The sequence below is a fragment of the Triturus cristatus genome, chromosome 1_2, assembly GCF_964204655.1.
Source record: "Triturus cristatus chromosome 1_2, aTriCri1.1, whole genome shotgun sequence".
Taxonomy (NCBI): Eukaryota; Metazoa; Chordata; class Amphibia; order Caudata; family Salamandridae; genus Triturus; species Triturus cristatus.
The window spans coordinates 590,127,152-590,152,096 of record NC_140580.1 but is presented as its reverse complement, the minus strand read 5'-3'; the positions used below and the strand labels follow the sequence as shown (position 1 = coordinate 590,152,096).

At 45.5% G+C, this 24,945-nt stretch overlaps 1 protein-coding gene across 2 annotated transcripts in view; it reads right to left on the bottom strand.

Moving 5' to 3' along the window:
• Positions 1-24,945, bottom strand: part of SLK (STE20 like kinase) — a 475,210-nt gene that overhangs the window by 150,088 nt on the left and 300,177 nt on the right. For both annotated transcript variants that reach the window (XM_085606718.1, XM_085606727.1), the window contains 2 exons: positions 21,867-21,996; positions 1,571-1,695 (listed from right to left, as the gene is read on the bottom strand). In XM_085606718.1, the coding sequence (XP_085462844.1) occupies positions 1,571-1,695; positions 21,867-21,996 (255 nt within the window). The remainder of the gene's footprint in view (positions 1-1,570; positions 1,696-21,866; positions 21,997-24,945) is intronic.

Here is a 24,945-nt window from a genome sequence, read left to right as displayed (position 1 = left end):
AAGGGTCCTTTAACTGTTTTGGTGCCGAATGTTTTCCCGGTGACGACGGAGGGGGGCGTGGCATCTTGGAGGGCTTAGTTTTCGATGCCGAGGGTGTTTTTTCTGGACCGAGTGGCTGGCTCGAGTCGGAGCAGGAAGGCTTGTCTTTGTCTTTCGTAGCCGGGCCTGGGGCGTCTGAAATTCTGTTCGGTGTGGACCTGGGCCCTGAGGCGAAGGTGTTACCGGAGCCTTTGGAATGGGCTTGGGTGGGGCAGGGGTCTCGGTACTCACGGCTGGTTGAGCTGGGGTGATGTCCTCTTCGGCGTCAGAGTCATCTGCTTCGGAGACCGAGATCTGTCCTTCTTGTTCTTGTTCCAGAAGGCTGTCGGAGCCTGGATGGAAGATGTCCGGAATGGAGCCGGTGCCTCAGAACATCTTGTAACGTTGAGTCCGATGGTCACGAATGGTCTTCTTGGACTTGAAAGATAGACAAGCCTCACAGTTGTCCTCTCAGTGTTCTGGAGAGAGGCACAGATTACAGACGGAGTGTAGGTCCGAGTGTGGGAATTTAGCACCACACTGTGGACATTTCTTGAAGGGAGTCTGTTCCATGGACTTCCGTCGTTACCGGCGCAGGTAGGCCCATCGGCCCGTGTTGAAGTTTACTGACGTTTTCTGAAGTTTTCTTCGAGTGTCGAGGGTGCGTGTTGAAAGGAACGCGGTCGAGACAATACCGTAGAATAATAGTGATTGTGCATCGAAATGGGGAGGGGGGGGATGGTTCAATAACGACAACGACCCGGAGCGCAGCAAGTCACATCCGAACCCGATGGCGGAAAAAAACAATCTGGGGATGGAGTTGATGCCCATGCGCACTGTCGACCTAAGGAGGAGTCACTTGCCTCGTGACTACAAAGACTTCTTCCAAGAGAAAAACAAGGTGCAAACATCCGAGCCCAACACCAGAATGCGATCTATGCAAAAGTATACAATCTGCAGCTCATATGCCTCGAACAAAACAAATAAGTACACCTATAAACCATTGGGATATTGAAAGAACAATTGAAACCTATAAGTCTTATTTTTTTGTTTTAATTTAGTAACTTGTTATACAAAAATATGGTTGTGCACGTCACTGCATCTATTGCTGAAAGGATGTGTGGATTATTTTAAAATAAAAGCCTCAACGAAATAAGTAAAGGGTCAAGGGAATTAATCATTAAATCAAAAATAAAAATAAAAACTACATACAACCAGACTAGTGTAATAAGAGGTGTGTGTGCGCGAGTGCAAGGTCAATATAATTTGACATTTCTTTTACTTTTAGGCATAAAGATATTTGTTAGTAAGACCTGGAATTGAGGATTTGTATTTTATTGTACGTTAGCTAAAAAACCTTAGTGTCAGGGAAGCAATGAGGTAGCTGAGAAAAAATTAGCATTTCCTGAGTTGACCAGATTTGACACTTCAGATGAAACTCTACACCAGCAGTGAATGGCTTTGAATCAGTTAGGGTAATAATAGCACACACTGCCATCCACACAAGGATGACAAAAATGAATAGACAACTGCAACACCATATTATACATACCTTTTCATGTCTTTTAAGAAGCTGGTGCCTTTGCATAAAGTACTGATCTTTAAGTTGTTGTTTGAGCAGCTGGTGTTTCTCCTGCAAATGTCGTTCTTCTAACTCCCAAATTGCAGCTTCTCGGGCTACAAGCAAAACAAGCATACACATTTAAGATTAAGTGAATTATTTGTGGCTGTTAAGATAAATTCTACTGTGAGAATAGATCAACACACTTTGGTATTCCTGATGTGCAGAAGGATAACCTGTTTTGGGGGGAAACTGCAGTTTGTCAGATTTGGGAGTTACAACGTTTGCTGGAGTGCCTGCACCTCCTGGATTCAAGCAAGGACATTTCATCAGGAAAAGCTGGTGAACTGTAAAAAGGGGAAAACTGCAGGAATCCGTGCACAAACTCCGAGTTGTGTAGTTATTCTCAGTCCAAGCAACAAAACTCGCAATATGAAGCAATTTACAATCCAAGGAATTTAAAATCTCTGTAGTATCAGTCATTCCCAGATACGCAAATTTGTACCCGATTACTTAAAAGCTCTTAATGAGCACCATTGACTCTTAATAGGTGTTAAGTTACATCCTGCAGTGAAAAATAAGTACAGGCCTCGACTGTGACCAGTGTTCAAATCCACTGCCTTTTAGGAATGAAGCCAGCTTGAAGGTGAGGTAGGGCCTTGTTGGATCTAATCCAGTCCCAAAGTCTTACCAGAAGTTGTTTACTATATATTTTTTGTATGTTATCAATCAGGGACATGGGGTGATAATTACCTGGTTCTTACCTTGAGCCCTTTTTCTAAACTGGTATTTGCCCCCTCTCCATGAGTTAGCGGATAGGGGCTCCCGCCGCAATTCCATTAGTCAGAATATTAATATAGGGAGCCCAAACCGGAGGTTCGGCACAGAACATATCCGAAGGGATCCCGTCAATCTCAGGAGCTTTCCCCGCTTTCTGCTCCTTCAATGCTTCAAAGGATTCTTTGATGGTGAAAGCCACTACCTCCTCCATTACGGCCCTACTAGAGGGCCGAATATCAGGGTTAGTTGGATGAGTTTTGGAGAGTGGCTCTGTATAGTGTTAATGTTAATGTTACTGGATTTCTAAAGCGCATGGCTGCCCGTGAGCGTCCCAGCGCTGAATAAGTACAGTTGGAGTCGTGGAGGGGTTTCACGGGAACAGCCAGGTTTTCAGAGATTTTCGGAAGGCCAACAGATTGGGCTGAGCACGAATGTCAAGAGGGAGGGAGTTCCATAATTTAGAAGCATTATAGGAGAAGCGCCGACCTCCCGATCGTGCTCTCTTGATCTTGGGTGGCAGAGTTAAATGAGCGTTAGAGGATCGAAGAGGTCTAAGAGTGGTGTAAGGAGTCACCAGATCTTTAAAGATGGGAGGGGCCTTGCCATTGAGGATTTTGATCGTAAGACAGAGCGCCTTAAATTGCACTCTTTCTACCATGGGTAGCCAGTGAAGTGCTTTAATAGCTGGCTTGGCCGAGCACCGGCTCTTGGTGTTGGTGAGGATCCTTGCGGCCGCGTTCTGAACCACCTGCAGTTTGGTAGTAACTTTCCACGGGGCACCCAGAAACAGTGCATTGCCATAATCCAAGCGTGACAGGATGAGTCCTTGAATAAGGAGTTTCCTTGATGGGAAAGGGAGTAATGGCAGAATTTTTCGGGCAGATCGCAAGAGTCCATAGCAGACCCCGGCAGTTTTCCTAGCTTGAGTGTGCATGGTGAGGTTTTGGTCAAGCCATAGTCCGAGGCTTTTGATCTCGGTTTTAGGGGTCGGGGGCTTGCCCATGCATGGGGGCCATAAGGATTCTGGTCGGAAATGAGCCTGATTCCCCATTACCAGTATCTCCGTCTTGTCGCTGTTAAGCTTCAAGTGCGAGCAATCCATCCAGCTGACTATGTCTCTCAGACAGGAATAAAGGTTGGAGGTAGGGTTTTCCTGCTGAGAAAGGGAGACCACCAGCTGGGTGTCATCAGCGTACGTTAGGAGTTTAATCCCGTGGGGGTGACTATTTTTTCCAAAGGGGACATATACACGTTGAAGAGCGTAGGGCTCAACGAGGAGCCCTGTGGTACTCCGCAACGTATAGGGGTCTCCCCGGATGTATAGCCACCCTCGATCACCTGAAATGAGCGGTCATGAAGAAAGGATTTTATCCAGGTCAGGGCAACACCCGAAATCCCAAGATCACTGAGTCGCTGGACCAGGGTTTGGTGGTTGACAGTGTCGAAGGCCGCACTCAGATCCAGGAGGATCACTGCCACTGAACCTCCTGAATCCATGATCTTCCTGGCCTCCTCGACCACCGCCACCATAGCCGTTTCCGTGCCCTGGCCGGGGCGAAAACCCGTCTGAGATGGTTTAAGTAATTCATTCGCTTCCAGGTAGTGGGAGAGCTGGACGTTTATGAATTTTTCTGTTATTTTACTGATGCAGGGGAGGAGCGAAATGGGCCTAAAGTTGCCTAGGTTGAGGGGGTCTAGATTAGGTTTTTTTTAAGAGTGCTCTAACCTTCGCCTTTTTCCAGCTAGGGGGAACCACACCGAATGCAAGTGAGGCATTAATCAGGTGTACCATAGGTTCGAGGATGGTAGATGTTACTTGCTTTAAAATTTTAACTGCTGCAGGGTCAGAGGGTGAGCCACTTTTAAGAGATTGAAGAATGGGGACTAAGGTTTCCTTACTTAAGGGAGTGAACATCTCAAGTCTAGAATTGAGATTCTGAGCTTGTATTGGTGAAATAAGAGATAGATCCAGGGGGATAGGAGGAAGTTGCTGCAGGATGTTTTGAATTTTTTTTCAAAAAACGTGGCCAACTAATCACAATGATTGTCTGCGAGGACAGATGGACAAGTGGACTCCGGAGTTTTCAAAAGGAGCTTTACAATGCGGAAGGTCTCCCTCGAGGAGCAAGATGCATCATTAATTTTCTCTTGAAAAAACGAAGTTTGGGCGTTCTTCAAGGCTTTTTTATAATTGAGGATGGCCAACCTGTATTCCATCTTGCTTTTGGGGTCGAAATCTTTCCGCCAAGTTCTTTCAGCCCTTTTGCATTGCTTCTTCAGAAGGCGGGTTTCCTGAGTGAACCATGGGGCGGAAGTTTTTTTGCGGGTTATCCGGTATGGTTTGTAGGGGAGGATGGTGTTTAAGGAATTTTCTATTCAAGATGAAAACTCCGCATCCGCTGTTACGGGGTCGATGGCAAGGCTGGGCTTGGAGAGGTCCAAGATGTATTCCCATTTTTTGGGGTCTAGTTTAGCCCAGGGGCGTACTGGTTTACCGGGAGATAGAGTGGGAGGAGCGTTAGTCGGGATCTCCCAGCTAAAGGGAATGAGCCTATGGTCTGACCAGGGCAGAGAGATCGGTGCGTTGGTTTTCAAGATGTTGATATTACAGAAGATAGGGTCAAGTAAATGGCCATGACTGTGCGTAGATTGGTCATTCTGTAAATGGAGATGATGGGTGGCAAGGTCTAAAAGCAGCTCTGAAGCGATGTTGTCCTCCCCCTTATCAAAGTGGATGTTAAAATCCCCTAGGACAAGTAAGTTAGAAAGAGTGCTTGTCATAGCTGTGGAAAATTCCACAAGCTGGGGGGCGGTAAATAAGGACTCCTGAGAGTGAGTAGCAGGAGGACAGTTGGATGCTAAAATGAACATTTTCACAGTTCAATAAAGGGCTGTCCCGAAGTCTGCATGAAAGATGTTCCTTATGGATAATGGCTATCCCTCCCCCTTTTCCCTTTACTCGATCCAAGTGTTGTACAAGATATCCCTGCGGTAACGCCTGCACCAGGTCAAAATCAGAGTCTGGGGTAAGCCACGTCTCCGTGAGAAATAATATCTCAAATTGCTCTTCTTCTAGAAGCATGAAGATTTCATGACTATGTTTGGGCAGGGATCTGCAATTTAGCAGGGCCATCTTAATGATGGTCCGGGGCGGTTGAATTTCCAACACCGGGGTGAATTTATACAAACAATGCGCACAATGAGTAGAAGAATTCTCACCATGTAGAATAGACATACAGAAGGGCTGGGGAGGCCGATGTAATTGGATCAGAGAGTCTCTGGAGTATGATATCGTAGGATGAGTGGTGGAGACCAGGGTAACTGGCCCCAGGCCCGTCCTGGCGCGGACGGGCGCAGACGGGCTTGCCTGAGGCGCGCCTTCGGCGCGCTGACGGCGCGCCCGCTGTGCTCGTCTGCTGCGCTTCCTCCAAAGACACATTTATACAAAGGAAGAGTGTTAGGGGATGGGTGTGGCCTCAAAGGGGGCGTGGCCTTGGTGCGCGCCGGCAATGGCGTCCACAGGTGGCAACCCGTCTGTGTCCTTGCCAACGCTAGGATCAGCTGTGCCAAGAGTGAGAACTGCTTCCGCAGTGAAGTTGACAGGTAGGAGAGTAAATTTAAAACAAAAGCAAACCTACAAACACTCAATCTTTAAAACGTATCACGCTCCCGGCTTTCCGCCTCAGGAGTACTAATTCTGTAGGGGAGCTCGTTCTCGGCGTTTTTAACTGTACGGGGGGCGTGGCCTCAAAGGGGGCGTGGCCTCGGTGCACGCCGGCAATGGCGTCCACAGGTGGCAACCTGTCTGTGTCCTTGCCAACGCTAGGATCAGCTGTGCCAAGAGTGAGAACTGCTTCCGCAGTGAAGTTGACAGGTAGGAGAGTAAATTTAAAACAAAAGCAAACCTACAAACACTCAATCTTTAAAACGTATCACGCTCCCGGCTTTCCGCCTCAGGAGTACTAATTCAGAGGGAGTACTAATATAGAGGGCCGTGAAGTGCTCCACCCAGTCCGCCTCGGAGATATGACATTCAGGATAAGCATAATCTTTGCAGACATTGTGTGTGACCAGATGCCAGAAAAAAATCTAGTGTTTCTCCCCTTTGCTGCTTCCAGCAGATCCTCCCAAACCTTAACTTCCCACTGGGACTTGTTAGATTTAATTGTTGTAATTGCTCTAGCTTTTTAAATATAAGGCCTCATATTACTTTTTAAGGCTTCCATCAGAGCTGTTTTAGCCACTCTGCATTTTTTAATCAAACCATTCGTGTGATCTAGGGGCCAATTTGTGGGGTAGGATTTCTCTCGCAAAAAAGATTTCAGTTTCCCAAAAAATGATTTGTGTGTGGCCGATATCTGAAGGGGAGTGCTAGCCTGGTCTGTACAATTTGTTAGCGCACTACAGACAGCACCATAAATCTCTTTCAACGAAGCCTCATTGCTTACAATATCTACCCATTTTACCTTGCGCCGCTTATTGCTCCGGGCCACGGTATTAAGGGATGTTATTCTCAAACAAGATTTATCCTTCAGGTGATTCCCTTTTAGTTTAAGGTCAAGAGGAAAGTGATTGCACTCCAGGCGATCAGTTATCTCCATACCTACCATCTCGTGCAAATCGTAAGGTCAAGTAATATATAATAAATGTTTTTTGAGTAGTCTCCCCTAGTAAACGTTGGATTGGCAGTATAATCCAACAGGGTACGCCCATTACAAGCTCTTAGGCAATGGGGGGCGGTTATGTCTGAATTCTAGATGGCAGTTGCACTCATCTTGGGAGTCTTTTTGGCTGAAGAATAGGTGGAGGCCCTTCAACATTCATCTTGTAACCTAAACAAATCTAGCAGGGGCTGGATACCTGTCCCGTAGTCTTCTAGTACAGTACTAATAAATTTAATATCAGCTTGAACTAGAGGAGACAAATCGGCACAACCCAAGATCTCTGCTCCATCGGTAGCCACTGCAACGGGCAGTGGTCCTATAGACTTTGAGAGCTGGGGAGACCGCTACACTAGATGTGGCCTTGTGTCTCCTTGCCACGGCAGCTGCTCTTTGATGCAATATGGCTCTGCTTTTTACTATATGAGGGGCCCAGGACAAGTAATTAGCCAATATGAAACCCAGGTAGTCAAAATGTTTCACTTGTTCCAAGGGTGCCCTCTGCACCACCATCCTACCTCTAAAAGAATGATGGGGATTGAGTGCCATGAATTTTTATTTTGTACAATGTATCTCTAGGCCCCTAGTCATACAAAAGGAAGAAAAACAATCCAATAAAGATTGATGACCCATCGGAGTTCTACACAGAAGATGCAGGTCATCTGCAAACATGAGGATTGGAGTACTAATATCGGTAGCTTTTGGTGCATCATGTTTGCAGTCTCCCAGCCACTCCACTATATCGTTAATATATAGGCTGAATAACGAGGGGGCAAGCAACATCCTTCTCTTATGCCCCGGTTAATTTGTATCCTGTGCGTAAGATCACCCTCCGTGTTCCACCTGACCTGCACAAATGTCTCAGAGTGCAGAACCCTCAGGATTCTTAAGAGTCTCCAGGGATACCGTAATTCTGCAAGACTTCTCCATAGGCTGCCCTCAAAGCCATGAAGGCCACATATAAGTGGTCCCGCTTCAAGATGATGTATTTCAACACATCGTCTTGAAGCGGAACACCTGGTCCACAGTAACCCTGCGCCTAAATCAAGCCTGGCTGTTAGAATATTGTGATAGGTTATCCACAGGATGAGTTTGGACAGTACCAGTCTAAAAAGATCTTCTGGCTATAATCGATAAGGCCGATAGTTCTGTACGTGGAGAGGACATCTAGTCTTCCCTTCTTAAAGATGGGAACAATGGTGGCACCACGCCAGGATGGCAGGATGTCCTCCCCTATCATAATGGCATTGTCCAAGGTGTTTAAATAAGGAACCAAGTTTTCAGGTTGGGATATAAACAGGTCACCTGGGATGCAGTCAGGTACCTACCTCAGCCTCAGCTTCAAGTTCTGCACAAAGAGATATAGGAACGGCAGTAGAGAGCTCTGATGTGCTGTTTTTTAAACTTACCCCTTCGTTTTTCATTTCTGTTTTACCTCATTTGTTTTGCCCTGTTTTTATTCTGTGGCATTGGATGTTCAAGCTATTTCCCCAGTCACGCATCTCTTGCACTCTAAATTGTTGTATCCACCGCTTTTAGAGCGGGTCCCTGCCCGGTAGAGCTCGATATTGCCGCCATATTGGGGGTAGGAAGGGCCGTTTTGGAGCGCCATTGTTGTTAGCGCTCTAGCGCTCCGGTGGTCAGGTCGGCAGCCTACTTAAACGACTCATGGGTACGCGCAGCGGTCGAGCGCAGCGGGAGCGCCGTTTATGCGCCAGAGGTAAGCCCATTCGCGCACGGTCGGGCTCAGGGCTCGGACCCTCTGCCCCAGTATGCATGCTGTCTTTTGTGTACTCACCTCAGTCTCTACTATCATTAAAGGGCTACACACCCCCAACTTGTTACCACTCGTTAAATTTAGCCCGTGGACAATCTACGTGTACTAATTGTGCATTTGGGACCACAGAGAGTGACAAGTCAAGTAGCCGATGTGAACGGGACCTAAAAATGGCATTAGTAAACTGCCGTTCGTCGCCTAAACATGCTGTAGAGATCTCTCTTTTACTTCTCGACAAATCTTTGGATAACTTGTTTCTTACGGAAACTTGGTTGAGCCCCACCTCGGACCCTGATATCGTGCGGTCATTGCCCCCTGGGTATCTGATCCAGCACAAGGATAGAGGCGTGAAAGCGGGGGGAGGGGTCGCTATCATCTATAAGGATCACATCACATGTCGTTTACTTGAGCTTTCAATTTCGGATAGTGAGAGTGTACACTTTGTCATTACAACATCCCCAGCTACCTCCTTCTCAGGCCTCCTTATCTACTGCCCCCCGGGCTCTCTGGGGCTCTTTCAGGAAAACCTGGCTGAAACAGTGATGGATGTAGCCACTACTGTCTCTAACTTTTTGGTGCTGGGGGACTTCAACCTTCATTTTAATAAACACTCGGATTTGGCCGCTTCAGAAGTCATAAAGGATCTGGGCAGCTATAACCTAAGTCAAAAGGTATTACATCTTACTCATTCGAAGGGCAACCTTCTGGACCCCATTTTTTGTAACATTCCTGGCCTCATTACCGAAGTTCCTGTTCCGGTCCCTTGGTCAGACCATATGGTGGTCCCTTTTAGCTGGAAGATGGCTCAGCCCAATTCTTCCTCAAATTCTTATAGAGGGCTAGCCAGGCATTGGTCCAAGCTTGACCTTTCTAAATGAGCAAGCATCCTGAAGCGCACTGAACCCTCAGTCCATTTGGACGTGGAGAGAGCCAATCAGGAGTTTAACCTGTGGATAGAGCGGTCCTTGGACAGTCTGGTGCCACAAAAACCAATAACAACCAAGAAAGGCCTCACCAAGCATCCTTGGTTTAATCAGGAGCTGAGAGCTCTTAAACAAGAGTGTAAAAGGGAAGAGAGGCAATGGAGGAGAGATTTTAATGGGGAAAAAAAAAGCAGATACAGAGCGGTTCTAAAGAAATACAAGACCGCCCTGATTAATACCAAATCTGCTTTCTTTGCCAGTAAAATCGAGTCCTCTGCTAATGCTCCCAGGGAGATATTTAGAATTGTGAAATTGCTGACCAAAGTCCCTGACCCACAGCCTGTCTCGGACGAAGCAGGGGCAGTCGATGTGAAGAACTGGCGACTTTCTTCTGCACCAAGATTAAAAAGATCATTGATACGCTTCCTCCACTATCTTCAATCGCCTCTCAAATGCCACCTGTTAGTCAGAATCTATCGGATCACCCCAGGCTCTCCTCCTCTCCTCTTAGGGAGGATCTTTTGCCTACTTTGCTGAATACCATCAAGAGTGGCTCCCCGTGTGATCCTGCCCCGATGAGCATTTTAAATGCAGCCCTTTCCACCGTCAGCAAACCAATTGTGAATATGGTGAATGTATCTTTAAACTCAGCTATTGTGCCTAGAGGATGGAAGATGGCAATGGTTAGGGCCTTGCTTAAGAAACCCAGTTTGGATCCAGGGGACTTTTCCAACTACCGTCCTATTTCTCTATTACCGGGCATTAGTAAACTGACTGAGAAATTCGTCAATTCACAATTGGCTTCCTTTTTGGAAACTAATAATTTGCTGCATCCATCACAAACTGGGTTCAGGAAAGGACAGGGAATAGAAACTGCCTTGTTGAGGGTGGTGGAGGATGCCAGGAGGATTCTGGATGATGGTGGCAGCGCAGCCATTATCCTCCTGGACCTCAGTGCCGCCTTCGACACAGTTAACCATCACATTCTGGTTTCCCGCCTCAGCAATATGGGAATCACGGGCAAGGCTCTTAAGTGGCTGGAATCCTTCCTTGAGGACAGATTTTTTAGGGTCTTTGAAGATGATCATTGCTCTGGTCCGGTCCCGTTACAATGTGGGGTTCCGCAGGGGTCGTCCCTCAGCCCCACATTGTTCAATGTGTATATGGCCCCTTTGGCGGAGATAGTGGTCCCCTTTGGGGTCCAGCTTGTGAGTTACGCCGATGACACTCAGCTGGTGTTCTCCCTGAATCAGTTCAGACAGTCTCCGCTGCAGTTACGTAACTGTTTAGAAGCTGTGGCATGTTGGATGGATCAATCCCACCTTAAACTGAATGGCGGGAAAACAGAGCTGGGACGGCAGGCCAGCTTTGACAACGCGACCTTCTGGCCTTTGTGTATGGGGCCGGGCCCTATCTCTAATCCAGAAATTAAAAGCCTTGGGCTCTGGCTCGATACGGAGCTAACTTTTAGAACTCAGGCTAGGAAGGTTGCTGCCACCTGTTTTGGGATTCTAAAAACCTTGCGAAAAATCCTCCCACAACTGCCGGAAAGGGCCAGAAAAATCCTAATACAATCTCTGATCCTATCCAGGATAGATTATGCGAACGCTTTGTACTTGGGAGTACCAGCCTCCACGACCAAACGGCTTCAAGTCGTTCAGAACGCGGCGGCAAGACTTCTAATGCGCGTCAATCACCGTACATCAGCTAAACCCGCCCTGAAATCTCTTCACTGGCTTCCGGTGAAAGAGCAGGTTTTCTTTAAATCTTTGTGTATGGCACATAAACTCCTCCACGGGAAAGGTCCTCCCATCTTGGAAAATGTGGTCATTCCTCACAAATCCCCTCTAAATCTTCGATCCAATGATCAGAACTTGGTAGTGATCCCTCGAATTAAGAGATCCCGTTCGGGTGGGCGTCTTTTTTCACTAAACGCCTCCAAACTTTGGAACTCCCTTCCTCTGATGCTTCGCCAGGAGCCTTGTCTGCTTGTGTTTCGGCAGAAGTTGAAAACTTGGCTCTTTCCGAGGACTTAAGTCGTGTTTTCTGGTCTAGTTAACGGCTTTCCTATTTTACTTGAGCTACCCTTGTTGAGCGCTGGGATGCTTTCGAGTAGCCATGCGCTATATAAGAGCTTCTTCAATTCAATTCAATTCAATTCAAAAGGCCTTCATATTCCTATTGGATAGTGATTCTGTAAGGTTGTCCCTCTGAGCTGTCTCCAATCAACGTTTGCATTTGACCAGAATTGCCTTATAGCCTTTTCTTGCCTCGAAGATTTCTCTATGCTCACCTTTTTCCACTGCTTCAAGGACAACTGTTTTCGCAGATCTACATTTGCCCGTATCCCATCCAGGGCCACTAACCTGCAAGCAGTCCCGCCGCCCTCCCTTGTAAAGTATTGTTTCAACTGGTTCATCAATTTGCAGTGGACACCAACAAAATCTATCAATCTTTTATCGATTAACTCATATGGGCTCAGTGTTTCCACAAATGGGTGATAAATTTGGGACAATGTTGTAGTATTCTCTACAACTGAGGTCCATTTGACAATTCTTCTGTTAGCGGTAGCAACCATGCATAATGGAATATTGAGCTGCAGACGTGAGTTTGTAAGAGATCTGCCTTGCATTTGAGTACTAAGCGCATCGTGATCACTGTCCATTCTGGGGACCACCACCATGTCAATCAAATAAGACCAAAGCTTGGTATCTAAGAAAATATAATCAATGTTGCTTCTGTTCTCTTTTAAAGGTTGGACGGGGAGGAGAATAAGCAGGAGTACAACTATTCAGTGGCCCCAGTCCATGTGAGGCCATCAGGTCGGCTATCTGTTCTGTGACCTTGTGTTGCCAGTAGGCTATGTCCACAGCTACAGAAGTCACCGCCCGGAGCTCATATACTTCTTCCGTCATAGCTGAAATAAAACCCCTGCCTGCAGTTGTGTATTACAGTTGCCTACAACTATTTTAGGCACTATTATTGTGCAACTGATTGATCAAATCATAGAGTTGGTGAACAGTTGCTGATGGTAGATGAGCCGGAAGAGTCCGAATGTAGATGTTGAAGATGGCTATATGACTGAGTTCTGCTAGAGAGCTTGTGGAGATAGCTATATCCAATATGGGTCTACTATCAGTTAAGATTCTTTTAATTTTTACAGGCAGGTCCACCAGTGGCTCTGCCTGTGGTTGATGTCCTAGCGTTAGATGAAAAGATGTACTCTGACCAAAATACAACCTGATTTGCCCATGTCTTCTGGAGTAGCAGGTCTATAAAAGAGCTCCATTCTGGATCATTTAGCTAAGCTCCTACCCCTGCTGCATTCCAGGATAACAGTTGTATGATGTTGTTTGGACAAGAATTTGACCCATTAATGTGACTGGTTGGATCACTTCTCTTACTTCTGCCTCAGAGAGTTATGGGCCAGACTGGAGAAGATCCACCTGTACCCTTTTATCATAGACTTTGTCCTTTAGAGCAGTTAGAGGTGATGCAGCTACTACAGGGTTTAGTTGCTTTACAGATGATGTAACACCCTCTCTCTGTCTATTGGATAGTAAATCAACTTCTGAGAGGTTTGCTGAAGAAGCAGGTAAATCCTGGCTGAGAGCGGATAGGTATCTTGGGGCTACTGCTGGTGATACTGTCAAATGTAGGCTGTGTGGGGTTTATCTTCAGCCTTATTTGCGACCCTATGTCAGGTCTAAACCTATGCTACAATGCTTCGACAAGCTTTACCAGCCGGAGCCCAATGTAGTCAAGGGGAAGAGTGTTTGTTAGTGAAGCGAGAAGCCCCAAATATATCCTCCCTGATGACTGACCTGCAGCCTCTAACTGTTCTGAGCTAGAGTATGGTTTTGTTGATCAGTGATTCCTGTGGTTCCCTTATGCCGAACGCAGGTTTTGGCACATTGACCATATAAATTTCATGAAGTTTAATAATATCCCCTGTGGGCCTGATCCTTGATTTTAGGTTTTCATTTGGTGTGGGTATGTTCATAGGGATATGTCCCATTGATCTTTTAGCCATGTGTGGTTGAGTGGAGTTTCCTTCCAACCTTGTGGGTTGTCCAGAAGTGCAACCAGAACTCGAGTTGGACAGATAGATGCCTCTGCCTGTTAGACAATTAGCATGCACATTTAAGTTTTGGTTCCATAGTGCTGGTTGCGGAAGTACCCTGTTGGAAGGTGTGGTTCTCAGGTGATTTACTAAGCTAGGACAAAAAGGATAATTCTTCCTCTTGTCTTCATGCAAGTTAGGATTTTAAGTTTGATTGCAGCATTGTCAGATTATCCATTTTATCGTTAAGGACTTTAGACAACCAACCAAAGCAATCTCTTAGACATGCTATCTCATTTTTTAGTGAGGTTAGCTTTCTATTTGGGACAGAGGCATTATTGGATGGCTGCATGTGCTCGGATGTAAATGCATCCATGGTCCCCAGAATGTCAAAATGGTTATTGTATTGAATTCTACAGCCACAGTAGGTGCTAGAGTGCCTTCATCCCTTGAATACTCAGGTGGACAGCTATGCACTCTAGGTGCGGGGGATTAATTTGTGCCGATATGTACTTCAGTTCTAGTGTGTGCAATGACACTAAAGTGGCCGGTTTACTAAAAAAGGAATTCATATCCTTGCTACCTTTTCCTGGCTTTCTCCCTTTTTAGGTCGAGGACTACCGGTCTGCCGAAGGCAGAACCGGAAGTCGGAAGATTTAATGTTTCCTAGAGTGGCTATTTAGCCCGCCTCTCTTTTTGCTTCTCCTCCATTGGCTGGCTTCCTAAACGGAGGCCAGCCATTGGAGGAGAGAGCCGTCCCTCCAAATAGGCTCCGTCTTTTTCAGATTCGGGGGCGTGTTCCTTGCTGTTCTTTCCACTTTTTAGCCACGCCCTTTTAGAACAGCAGGAACACGCCCCCGAATGCGAAAAAGTTTCGATTCTTCCATCCGCCATTTTTATGCTGTTCTCTGGCCGTGAGGATCCATCCGTCCGGCGCCGTGTTGTTGCGCTGGTGGCGGCGCTGCTGGGGCAGGCTCCAGTTCCAGGAGCAGGGATCCGCACCGTGCTTTGGACGTCTTTCCCCCTTGTGCCACCGGATCGGGTTTGTGTAAATCCGGGAGGGAGCTCCTGAGTTCCGAGTTTGCTTTCCGCGGTCACGAGATTACACAGTTGGCGGGAGGGAAGCGCTGTTCTTTCCGTGCGGCCGCATCCCTTTGGCCCTCCACCTCTCCCGGTTACTCAATTAATGGGGCTGTGTGATGTAACTTCAGGCAGCGCGCGAATCCCGGCCCGTCAGCATTCCACGTCCCTCCGATCCCGGCGCAGCCTGCACGCGGCTCCCATGCCAGGGAGAAGGCGCATTTACATTAAGCCTGGCACACGCTGCCAGCAGGCTGCAATTGCATTAGGACTTGTGTCCTGCAAAGAGAGGTGAAAATGTGAGTGGCGCAGTGAGGAGTGCTGCAGCAGGCAGGATGTTAGAACTTCGGCTGCAAACAGTCGACATTGGAAAAACCTTGAAGTGAGCGCAGTAGTCCCCATACAGCTCCACTTGAGACCATGAGACATACGCCCGATGCTTATTATTACAGAACGACATAACTCAGTGTTGTAATTCCCTAACTCCGCCCTCTACTATGCCCCTTGGTGTGTACGTTGTGCGACGGAGCGATGCACAGCAGTCTTAAAACGAGCGGCATTTGTCCTATATGCTACGGCTGATGCAGTCCGCAGAGTGGTGTCATGAGCCCTGGTTTTGAAGCAGGGGTCGACTCAGCGAATCGTGAAATAATTCTGCTCTGTGTTTCTGTCAGCCCCACAGACAGGGAGCACATGGACTGCCATACCATGACGCTTCTTTGCCCCCCCCCCCCCCCCCCCCCCCCCCAGTTCCAAGAAGAATAAAAAACACGAGTTAAAACCCTGTATTTTTAAAGCGCGAACTAATCTCCCCCAAGGCACTGGGGGCCGTCGAGAAGACTAAACGAGCTACTACCCAGAGTCACTTGGTGCTGGCTGAGCTGCCACCGGGATCCAACCGTGAGCCCCGTGCTCTGGAGTCAGCCGCCTGGTCGCTGCGCCACACCTCTTCGCAAGCGAAGGGGTGTAACTTCAGATGGTACAGCAGGTGCAGTGTCACCGGGGCCTAGAGGCCATAGTACATCACTAAACCCTGATTATTGCAAGGTCAAACCGAGTGTATCAAAAGCAGATTGCACAGGGCTGATGTCCGGGGAGTGAAGAGTAAGCTTTCTTTCCAAGACTAAGCCAACAGGAGCTCGCTGCACATGGCCTACACATGCATGTTTATTGCGACCTCGACATAAATAAACATCACTTTGCACCGGAGGAATATAAAGGGAGTCCTTATCAACTCAAATCCTATCGTTAGTTTACATTGTCCATTTTAAACACAGACCATTACTGTTTCAAAAACACAGGGCCTGACGCCAGGGTTCTCAGTCACAACACTGTCAGTGGGCATGAAGGTACCCATTATATATTGTAATTGTAAATATCCAGTTTTGGACAAACGGCAACCAAGCATTTAGTCTAATTCTAAACGCTCACAATCGTTAAAGGCCCAAGATCACACAACCTGATCTCCCGTATACATGTCCACACACACACACTGCATCTCTTGCCTGTTTGTGCTGCTGCCTTTTGGTTGGATGTGATACCCGTTATTGTGTTACGTTCAGATATATTTTTTGTACATAGTTTTATATAGCGTGAACTTGACCCGAATCGGGTTTCAGAGCGCTTTACATAGCACCAGTTGCATTACATGAGGACACATTCATTTTTGTCTCTGGGAGATTAAGTGATTTGCCCAGAATCACAGGATGTTCTGCGTCATTGCCAAGACTCGAACCCAGTTCCCCAGATTCGAGGTCGGACGCCCTAGCCAACGCTTTATAGGGCGCTACAAGCAGCACTAGTGCCATTTCTAAGCACTGCAAATGAAAGATGTCACTATTCTGTATTGCAATACATTTAAAGTTGAAAGGCTGAGTCTGCCTTCCCGGATTCGAAATCTTGATCTTCAGAACACCGCATTTGTCAGCAGGGAGCGCTCTGCTCACCGAGCCTTCCTGCAGGCTTTTTGCAAAGATGTTGTGTATTGTGGTGATGTTATGATGGTCCAGATTTGTCACGAGATATCGTGCTATTTGTGTATTTGAGTTAAAAAAAAAAAAAAACTGACAGTTGGTGTGGCACTGGCGCGCGGTTAAACCATTGAGAGCATATGAGTCCTTCAGTTTGTGAGCGTTCCATATATAGGAGGCGCGTGGCTTCTAGACTCCTACACAGCCGTACTGCAGACCGTGAGCATTGTATCGCAGTGTGTGATCTGTAATATTTGCCACACACACATGCAGCGGATCACACATGCGGTGGAAGCTCTTTTGATCCTATTGGAATATAGGATGCACAACCCAGGGTGTCAAGCGCAGGCCCGATCCACTGTATAGTTTCTGGATAATGTAATATGCAGGAGTTCAATATAGATTGTATATTATACGTTAGTGCTAGGTTTCCAGAGCCTGTGTTGACGGTGTTATATAGTCATTCTAGAAAAAAATTTGGGAATGTGCGTTTCATCTTCACGTGAAACACCGTTCTGTGTGCCAGTGGGCTGGGGCTGTACTCCAGGGGTGACTGCCCTTTTACAGGTGACCATCAAGGGACGCTGGCGAGCCCACCCTTTGGACTCAATTGGCTGTTGCGGAAATCCATTATAACGGTGGAATGTTCACATAAACAAATAGATGGATGCCACGCCGTGCCAACTGTGCCCACCCCAGCAGTGTGGATGACTCCACGTCCGTGGCATTCAGTTTGTGAAGTGTGTTTGTATAGCGGGCCGATCTTGCAGGCACCCAGCATTGGCACCGGATTCGCCAGGATAGGATTTCATGTACCAGTTTATCCTTTGGGGAAAAAAAGCTTTTAAACTATCACCCTGCAGACACAACATCGGCAGTCAGCACAGCTTCCCTCTGGTGTTTAATCATTCATTCATTCAAATGAGGGGAAGATGCCCAGGATACAATACGCCCCTAACCTGCGCATGCCCTGCTAAATCTGGAAGGCAGGAGTAAATCAAGTGCACGCCCGTCTCATCCCCTCAGAGGAGGAGTAAGTGCGCACCCGTCTCACCCCCTCAGAGAGGAGTAAGTGCACGTCTGCCTAACCCCCACCCCCTTGAAGAGGAGTGCATGCCCGTCTCATCCCCCCTCAGAGAGAAGTAAGGGTAAGTGTACGCCCGTTTTACCCCCTCAGATAGGAGTAAGTACACTCCTGGTACATTTGATCCCCTCAGCAAAGAGTAACTGCACGTCTGCCTCACCCCCTCGAAGAGGAGTAAGTGCATGTTAGTCTCATTACCCCAGACAGGAGTAAGTGCAGCCTGCTGCTGCGCTCCTGTCTCACCAGAACACTCAGATAAGCATGTCGGTGCTAGGGTGCGGCGTGGGATATGCTGGGCGAATGGGAGTGAGGTGGAGCTACAATAACAAAGGACGTCACAACGCAATCTGACAGGGCAAGGTTAGTGGGAGGGGGTGAGAACTGATTATTTGGAAGGGTGGCAAATTATACTATTAGCAGGCTGCTTTTTGTTTCCCACAGCTATTCTCTTTGTATTGGTTTTATTTTTCAATGCACTGAAAAAGAGGCAGCACAACTGATGGGAGAGGTTTGTGTATTTCCAAAACCCCGTGTTATCTATCGTTCTGTTTTACATATGACCACAGTTGCCTTATTTCACTAGAACACTTTTATTAAATAGCGATATGACCGCACTGTACAGTATGAAAAGGTACACGTAATACATTTCAAAAGTATGCGTACTGGGGTTGCAGCAATGGCTACAAAGCACAGCATCCAGGTGTGCGCATATTGTGCACGGGCAGCCAGTACACCCTGTCTGCTGAGCCTCATCGCTCCAGATGTACTCATGAACTGATATTAAAATCTGTGGGCTTCATACTACACTCAAGCCATTCTGAAAGATAAGATGAGCAATTAGTAGCTGGCATATATTCATAGTGAATAATAGGTTGGTTGTAAAATGTAATATCCAACGTGAAATAGGATTGAGTCCAATCACAAGAAAGGCCAGTCGCAACATCACTCTATGCTTATATATCACTACCTCACAACATCCCTCTCCCTCACTACCTCACTCTTTCACTACCTCACTCTCTCTATCTCACTACCTCACTCTCTATCTACCTCACTCTCTATCTACCTCACTCTCTATCTCACTACCTCACTCTCTATCTACCTCACTCTCCCTCACTACCTCACTCTTTCACTACCTCACTCTCTCTATCTCACTACCTCACTCTCTATCTACCTCACTCTCTATCTCACTACCTCACTCTCTATCTACCTCACTCTCTATCTCACTACCTCACTCTCTATTTCAATACCTCACTCTCTCTCTATCTCACTACCTCACTCTCTATTTCAATACCTCACTCTCTCTCTCTATCTCACTACCTCACTCTCTCTCTGCTAATGCAATAGGTATCACATATGCAAAAAAAAGCTAATGCCAATAGAAATGACAATGCCATTTATTTAGGGATACAATAATGATAAAAAAATAATGAGCAATACCAATAGCTCTACCTATAATATTGCCGAGACCATTGCATTGTAAATGCTTGTTGTATTTGTTGCCAAGAAGTCTTCAACCTCTTTGATCAACGTGTTTATTTCATTCACGGTACAATTATCTGCTGAGTATCTTGGCTACTTCTTTCCTTTCCCTAGCTCAGATAGCTTATCATTAGCCTTGCATTTCACCATTGTGAAAAAGTATGTTTAATATAATTCCCCTGCAAGTTCTAATAAGTAGTGTGCTACTCCTTAGCAAAAAGTTTGCCAGGCACAGGACATTTTAGCAATTCTGGGGAGGCTCCTAGAGAGCGTCAGTTACAGTATTAGCAGCACAATCAACCATAAGTATAACGGTAAGCCCAGCCCTAGTGCAATTAGTTGTATAAAAATTGGGTAAATACTGCGTAGCAGGTCTCAGCTTTACACTTCTATCTAAACTAATATCCGAAAGGAAAACACACAGGAGTAGTGGGTAAACAAATCCCACAAAATTGTGTTTTATTGATAATGCCAAGCTACAGAGAGACAATAACCAAGTTAGAGCATTGGAAACCATAAATCAGACAAAATAGCCTTAAATCATGTTGGGACAAATCTACTATTAACCAACCAATGTGCCTCTGAAAGGGGCCCCTTCACCAATCAGAGTTAATGCCAGTGTGCCCAATACCTTACACCAGCTGGCGAAGGTAAAGACACTATGTACAGTACCCAAAGTGATTAAAGCTTAATTGGCACCCAGTGTGGTGATATCCGTAATCCTCAGCCTTGTGATACGGACAACCATGCGTGTCTCACGGTACAAAGATAAGGGTCCTAGTTGACAAGTCAGTTGGAGGTTGTGTAAGGGATCTGTGGCCTTCAACCTCTGTCTATGGCCCAGCCTAGCAGTGTCAATACAGTTCCTCCTTTTAGTTCCCAAAGTATAGGGTCAACCTTCCAAATAGACATCAGACAGTGCAATGGTTCCAAAGAGCATGAGGAGGTCTTATCGCATCTGGTGAAAAGTGTGCAAGCGAGGAGCCAAAGGGGGTGGCCCTGCCCTGTCTCTTCCTGGCACTGACGGGCACAGGGTGGGCCCGCCCATGGCCCAGGCTTCGCTTGCGTGCGTGCGCCCTGCGCCGCGGTAGGTGGTTGGGCACTTTTCAGTATGGGGAAAATAAGCAGCAGCCCCTTCTCTTGTCAGCAATGGACTCCGGGACAATGAGTTCCTTGGTGGCAACAAAGAGCAGCAGCAAGCAAACCAAACATCCCGCACCGTGGTAGATGGTTGGGTGCTTTTTAGCACGTGGCAAAATCAGCTACAGACCCTCCTCCTCTTGGCAGCAATGAACTCTGGGACAGTGAGTATGCTTGAGGCAACAACTCCCCTATCTCACCAAGAGACAAATGGAATATTGAAGACTTTGACTAAAATGTTCAATGATGGCATACGTATGGGAAATGAGAGAAGGAAGTAGTTGACAATGACGTCTGAATGAGCTTAGTGCTTTAACGATTATCGTCACATGGGACTGCAGGACTGGTACCCAGTGAGGTACTATGGGGAATGTTGTCTTGGGTGAATGGATAAGGCCCAGAGAATTGACCGGAATGAGTATGTTGAGAAGAAGAGTAAAACAGTTGTAAGAGAAAAGTAAGAAAAGGGTGGCTGTCAGAAGATCTGTAAAGTATGTAAAGTATGTAAAGGTTAGTGTAGGAGAGTGGGTTTACACAATATTTCCAGAATCAGTGGCTAAGGAGGACAGTGCATTTATAGACGGAGTTGAAGTGGAAGGAGACCTTTGATGGTGTGGACTTTACAAAGGGTGGTACTGGCACACAATCAGAGAAGAGGAGAGACAGATGGGGAGAAGCAAACGCAAGGTGGAAGAAAGAGGAAAGAGAGAAAATTGGATAATATGGAAATGCATGCATGGGGTTGCACAGCTATGGAGAATGAAGCGATACAATGATTATGTTTAGGTCTTCAGTTTGTCCTTTAGTTGCTTGGAATCGTCCCTATCTACACTTTCTTTTTTTATTCATACATTCCTATTAGAAAGTCTAAGGGCTTTATTTATGTGAACTACGGAATGTTATGTGAGAAGTGGAAGCCTACCTCTAGACCCTTGCTGCATGTTTTACTTAAAACATTCATCTTTTCCAGGATCTGGAATTTCCTTCATTAAGATAACTTTCTGGTCTGAGTATTAATGGAATAAAAAGCTCTCCCATGATATATAAGACAGCTGCAAACACTAAGTTTTTTCAATCATTATTTGATAGGATTACTGGCAATTAAATTATCATTTGGAATAAAAATGAAAATAAATGCATTTCAAGTGCTCTAATCAAGGGTAACCAAGCTTTTTCATATGGGTATGAATACAACCTAAACAATGTTTAGTGGAAGTGTCCTATAGGTTTAGAAGGCAATAAGACTGCACGTTCTATGCAGCAGAAAATGAGTCAACAAAATTGGTATTGAATGACATCCTCATAAATGTGCTTTAATTTATTTATATACCTCTCATTAGTTGTTGTTTGTTATTCAAGCAGTCCCGCTCAATATTAGCCAACTCATTTTTTTGCTGATAAATGATCTTCTTTAATGACCCATCCAACTCCTGCTGCTGCTTTTGACAGAATTCTTGCTCCTATTGTGGACACAAATGCCAATTAGTGACACGCACAATGTTACATACTCATTTTGAAAAATAACTAAATTCATCCCTTTCTAAAGAGCTGGGACTTGACACTGTACGTTCTACCTATTGGAATCCGCATGAAAAAGTAATAGATAGACTCAATTTATCAACTTAACAAATAAAGTCAAGAAAACAACATACCAGTTCAAGATATTAAATATCATTCGACCAAAGTTAAATGACTCTCCCTGCTGAAGCATGCATATGTAAATTGTTTCAGGGCATACTCATTTGAGTGAGTTCCTCAACAAAGCACATATGGTTGTAAATCCAAAAAGAAGTTTATATTCAGTGCAAAAGGAAATACTGTTCTAAATTAAACAACTCATTTGAAAGGCAAGAGCAATGTACAAGTAATAATAACATTTGTATCTTACTTTTTTCAATCCAGTTCTGAATCAAATTCAAAATGCTTACTTTTTTTTTACTTAAACCTTGGCAATTATGTATTTCATTAGTTACTACATTCCTCTGCGGCACCAGATGTTTTAAGGAGTTAGAAATGTCAGGAGCCTTAATGAACATTACTCAGGGTCACCTTTGTAGTCAGTTATGGGACAAAGGCATTAACAGTGATAAAGTAGAAGGGTCTGTGAGCAAAGCTGTGTGGCTAAACCAAAGTGGGTTACTGAGGCAAGGCTGAAGATGTAAAAATCAGCAACAGAAAGGTAATGCTTGCTTTTGTGAATAGTTAAAGGAGAACTTATACAAAAGAAGATACCTCAGGAGTCTTCACACTAAGGGGTCAATTCCGATGTCGTTCAGAAGGGCTCCGCATCGGATTTGTGTTTGCCGAATCCAGAACCCTTGTTTACGACCGAATCGTACACACTTCCCAATGGCCGATTAAGATGCCTGGAAACCGGAAAGGCTGTCCGAATCGGTTCCAAAAGGGATTGGGACAGGTCGTGTCTTTCGGAGCCAAATCATACAGCTCTATGGACTCAGTTTCCGAGCGAGCGAGTACAACGACCGATTCGGACATCCATTCCAAATCGGTTTCTCTGGAACAAATCAGCTGCCGGCATCTGTCTTTGAGGACCATTCACCCGGGACCTTCCGAATCGAGCCCCTGGGAGTACCTGAGGGTCCCCCCTTTCCAACCATGCACATGGTGGCAGGCACCATGGGGTGCCCACCACAGCGTGTAAGGTTTTCTCAACCCACCCCTTTCTTCAATGGGAGCCTGTGTTCTCGTTCGAAACACAGGCTCCCATTGAAGTAAATGGGAGCCTGACCGAATCGTATCCGGAAGCATCCGATACATCCAAATCGCTTGGTCGGACTCCCCCAGATCCGAGTCGTCCAGAAAGCATTCCGGAACCTATTTGGTCAGGTTGCTTTCTGAACGACATCAGAATCGACCCCTAACAGTGGAAGCAACTGTCAGTCACGAAAAGGGGCTCGATGGAAACGCCCAAAGGGGCAAGTGAGACATGGTGGTGGAAGGGTACACCTGAGGAAGAGGAATTTTCCTACTTGGCTAAAAGTTTCCTCCCCATAACCAATGTAAAAATATCTCATGGTATTCATGTCGTGTTACTGAGGTAAAAAAATCAACTGGGTAAAAGTTTAATTAGTGAAAGTCCTCAGCTTTGTGATGTGTCCTCATGGAAATGAAGAGGCCAGGAACAAAAAAGGCAAAATCTATAGAGAAGCCAGGACTTAATTCTAGTTAATTCAAGGAACTGAGTGACAAAGAAAACCAAAATTAGTAATGGCAAGCTCCAACTTAAAAAAAATCATTCTTGCATGATTCTGAATGTAAGTATCATAAGGCTATGCCAGGACATGTTCAGAATTAACAGATAGATTTGTTTCAATATGTTTTTGTCTTGGTAATTACAGAAGTAAACTGAACATACTGTTGTAAGGTGAGAGCTATACTTATCTCTAAAGAAGAAATTGTTCGACCTCAGAATGAGGTAGGAACAGTGCACACACAACTTCCTTGGGGGATAGTTTCAATGTCAACATAGAAACTTTATGGTATATCACTTTTATGAAAAGTGAAGAAATGTATGAGGAAAGGGCCAGATAAACATTCATCTATACTTGAAGTAGACAAAATATAATTCAGGGATTAGACTCTGAGGGGATTCTAACAGAGGCACCGTGCATGTGAGCGGAGTGTCTGTCCCTGAAATTACAACATTTAACTTTAACCAATTTCCTGGTGGCAACCATAATTATATGACAATTCAACATGCTGAAAATTGAGATGTTGAATCCAACCTCTAACAGCTCCCTTGGAAGCCTGTTATTAGAATATAGGCTCACAGAAGGAAAAGTGCATGTATGTTTCACAGCATGTTGGCATTTCAAACGTTCTAGAAAATCACAATAGAAAAAAATGGTGGACTGACTGTTGCTTTATCTACAGTACCTGGAAAAGTGCTACCTGCAAACCTACATGAACTGGCAAGTGCCATACCTAAGGCAAAAAAAAAAAACACTTTTTGCTCCTCGTAAGCATATAATCTCTCATTTCCTTCGTCCAAGTCCAATATCGCTCTAATTTCGAACCTCAGTGTTTGAATATGTGAAAATTCTACCTCCTTTACCTTCTCTTTAATGAATATAAGAGGACTTGGAAAGACACCTGATAGTCTTTAAAGTGTTCTGCTCTTATAAAATTTCACCTGTAAAACACTGCAAAGCAAATATGTGGAATAATGTTTGAAATATAAATGTATTTTTAGAGAAAATCTCAGTAAAATATTTTGGTTTGACAGGTCCCTCGAGTAACCCAGACAGTTAAAAATATATGTATATATGAGTTTAAGACATTTAAGGAGAGAGGAAGCAATTATAACCACTAAGAATAATGGAAATTGCTATTTAATCTATTCCGCCCTGGCATTTTTTTCACCATGATTTTTGTGTTTCTATGTTCAA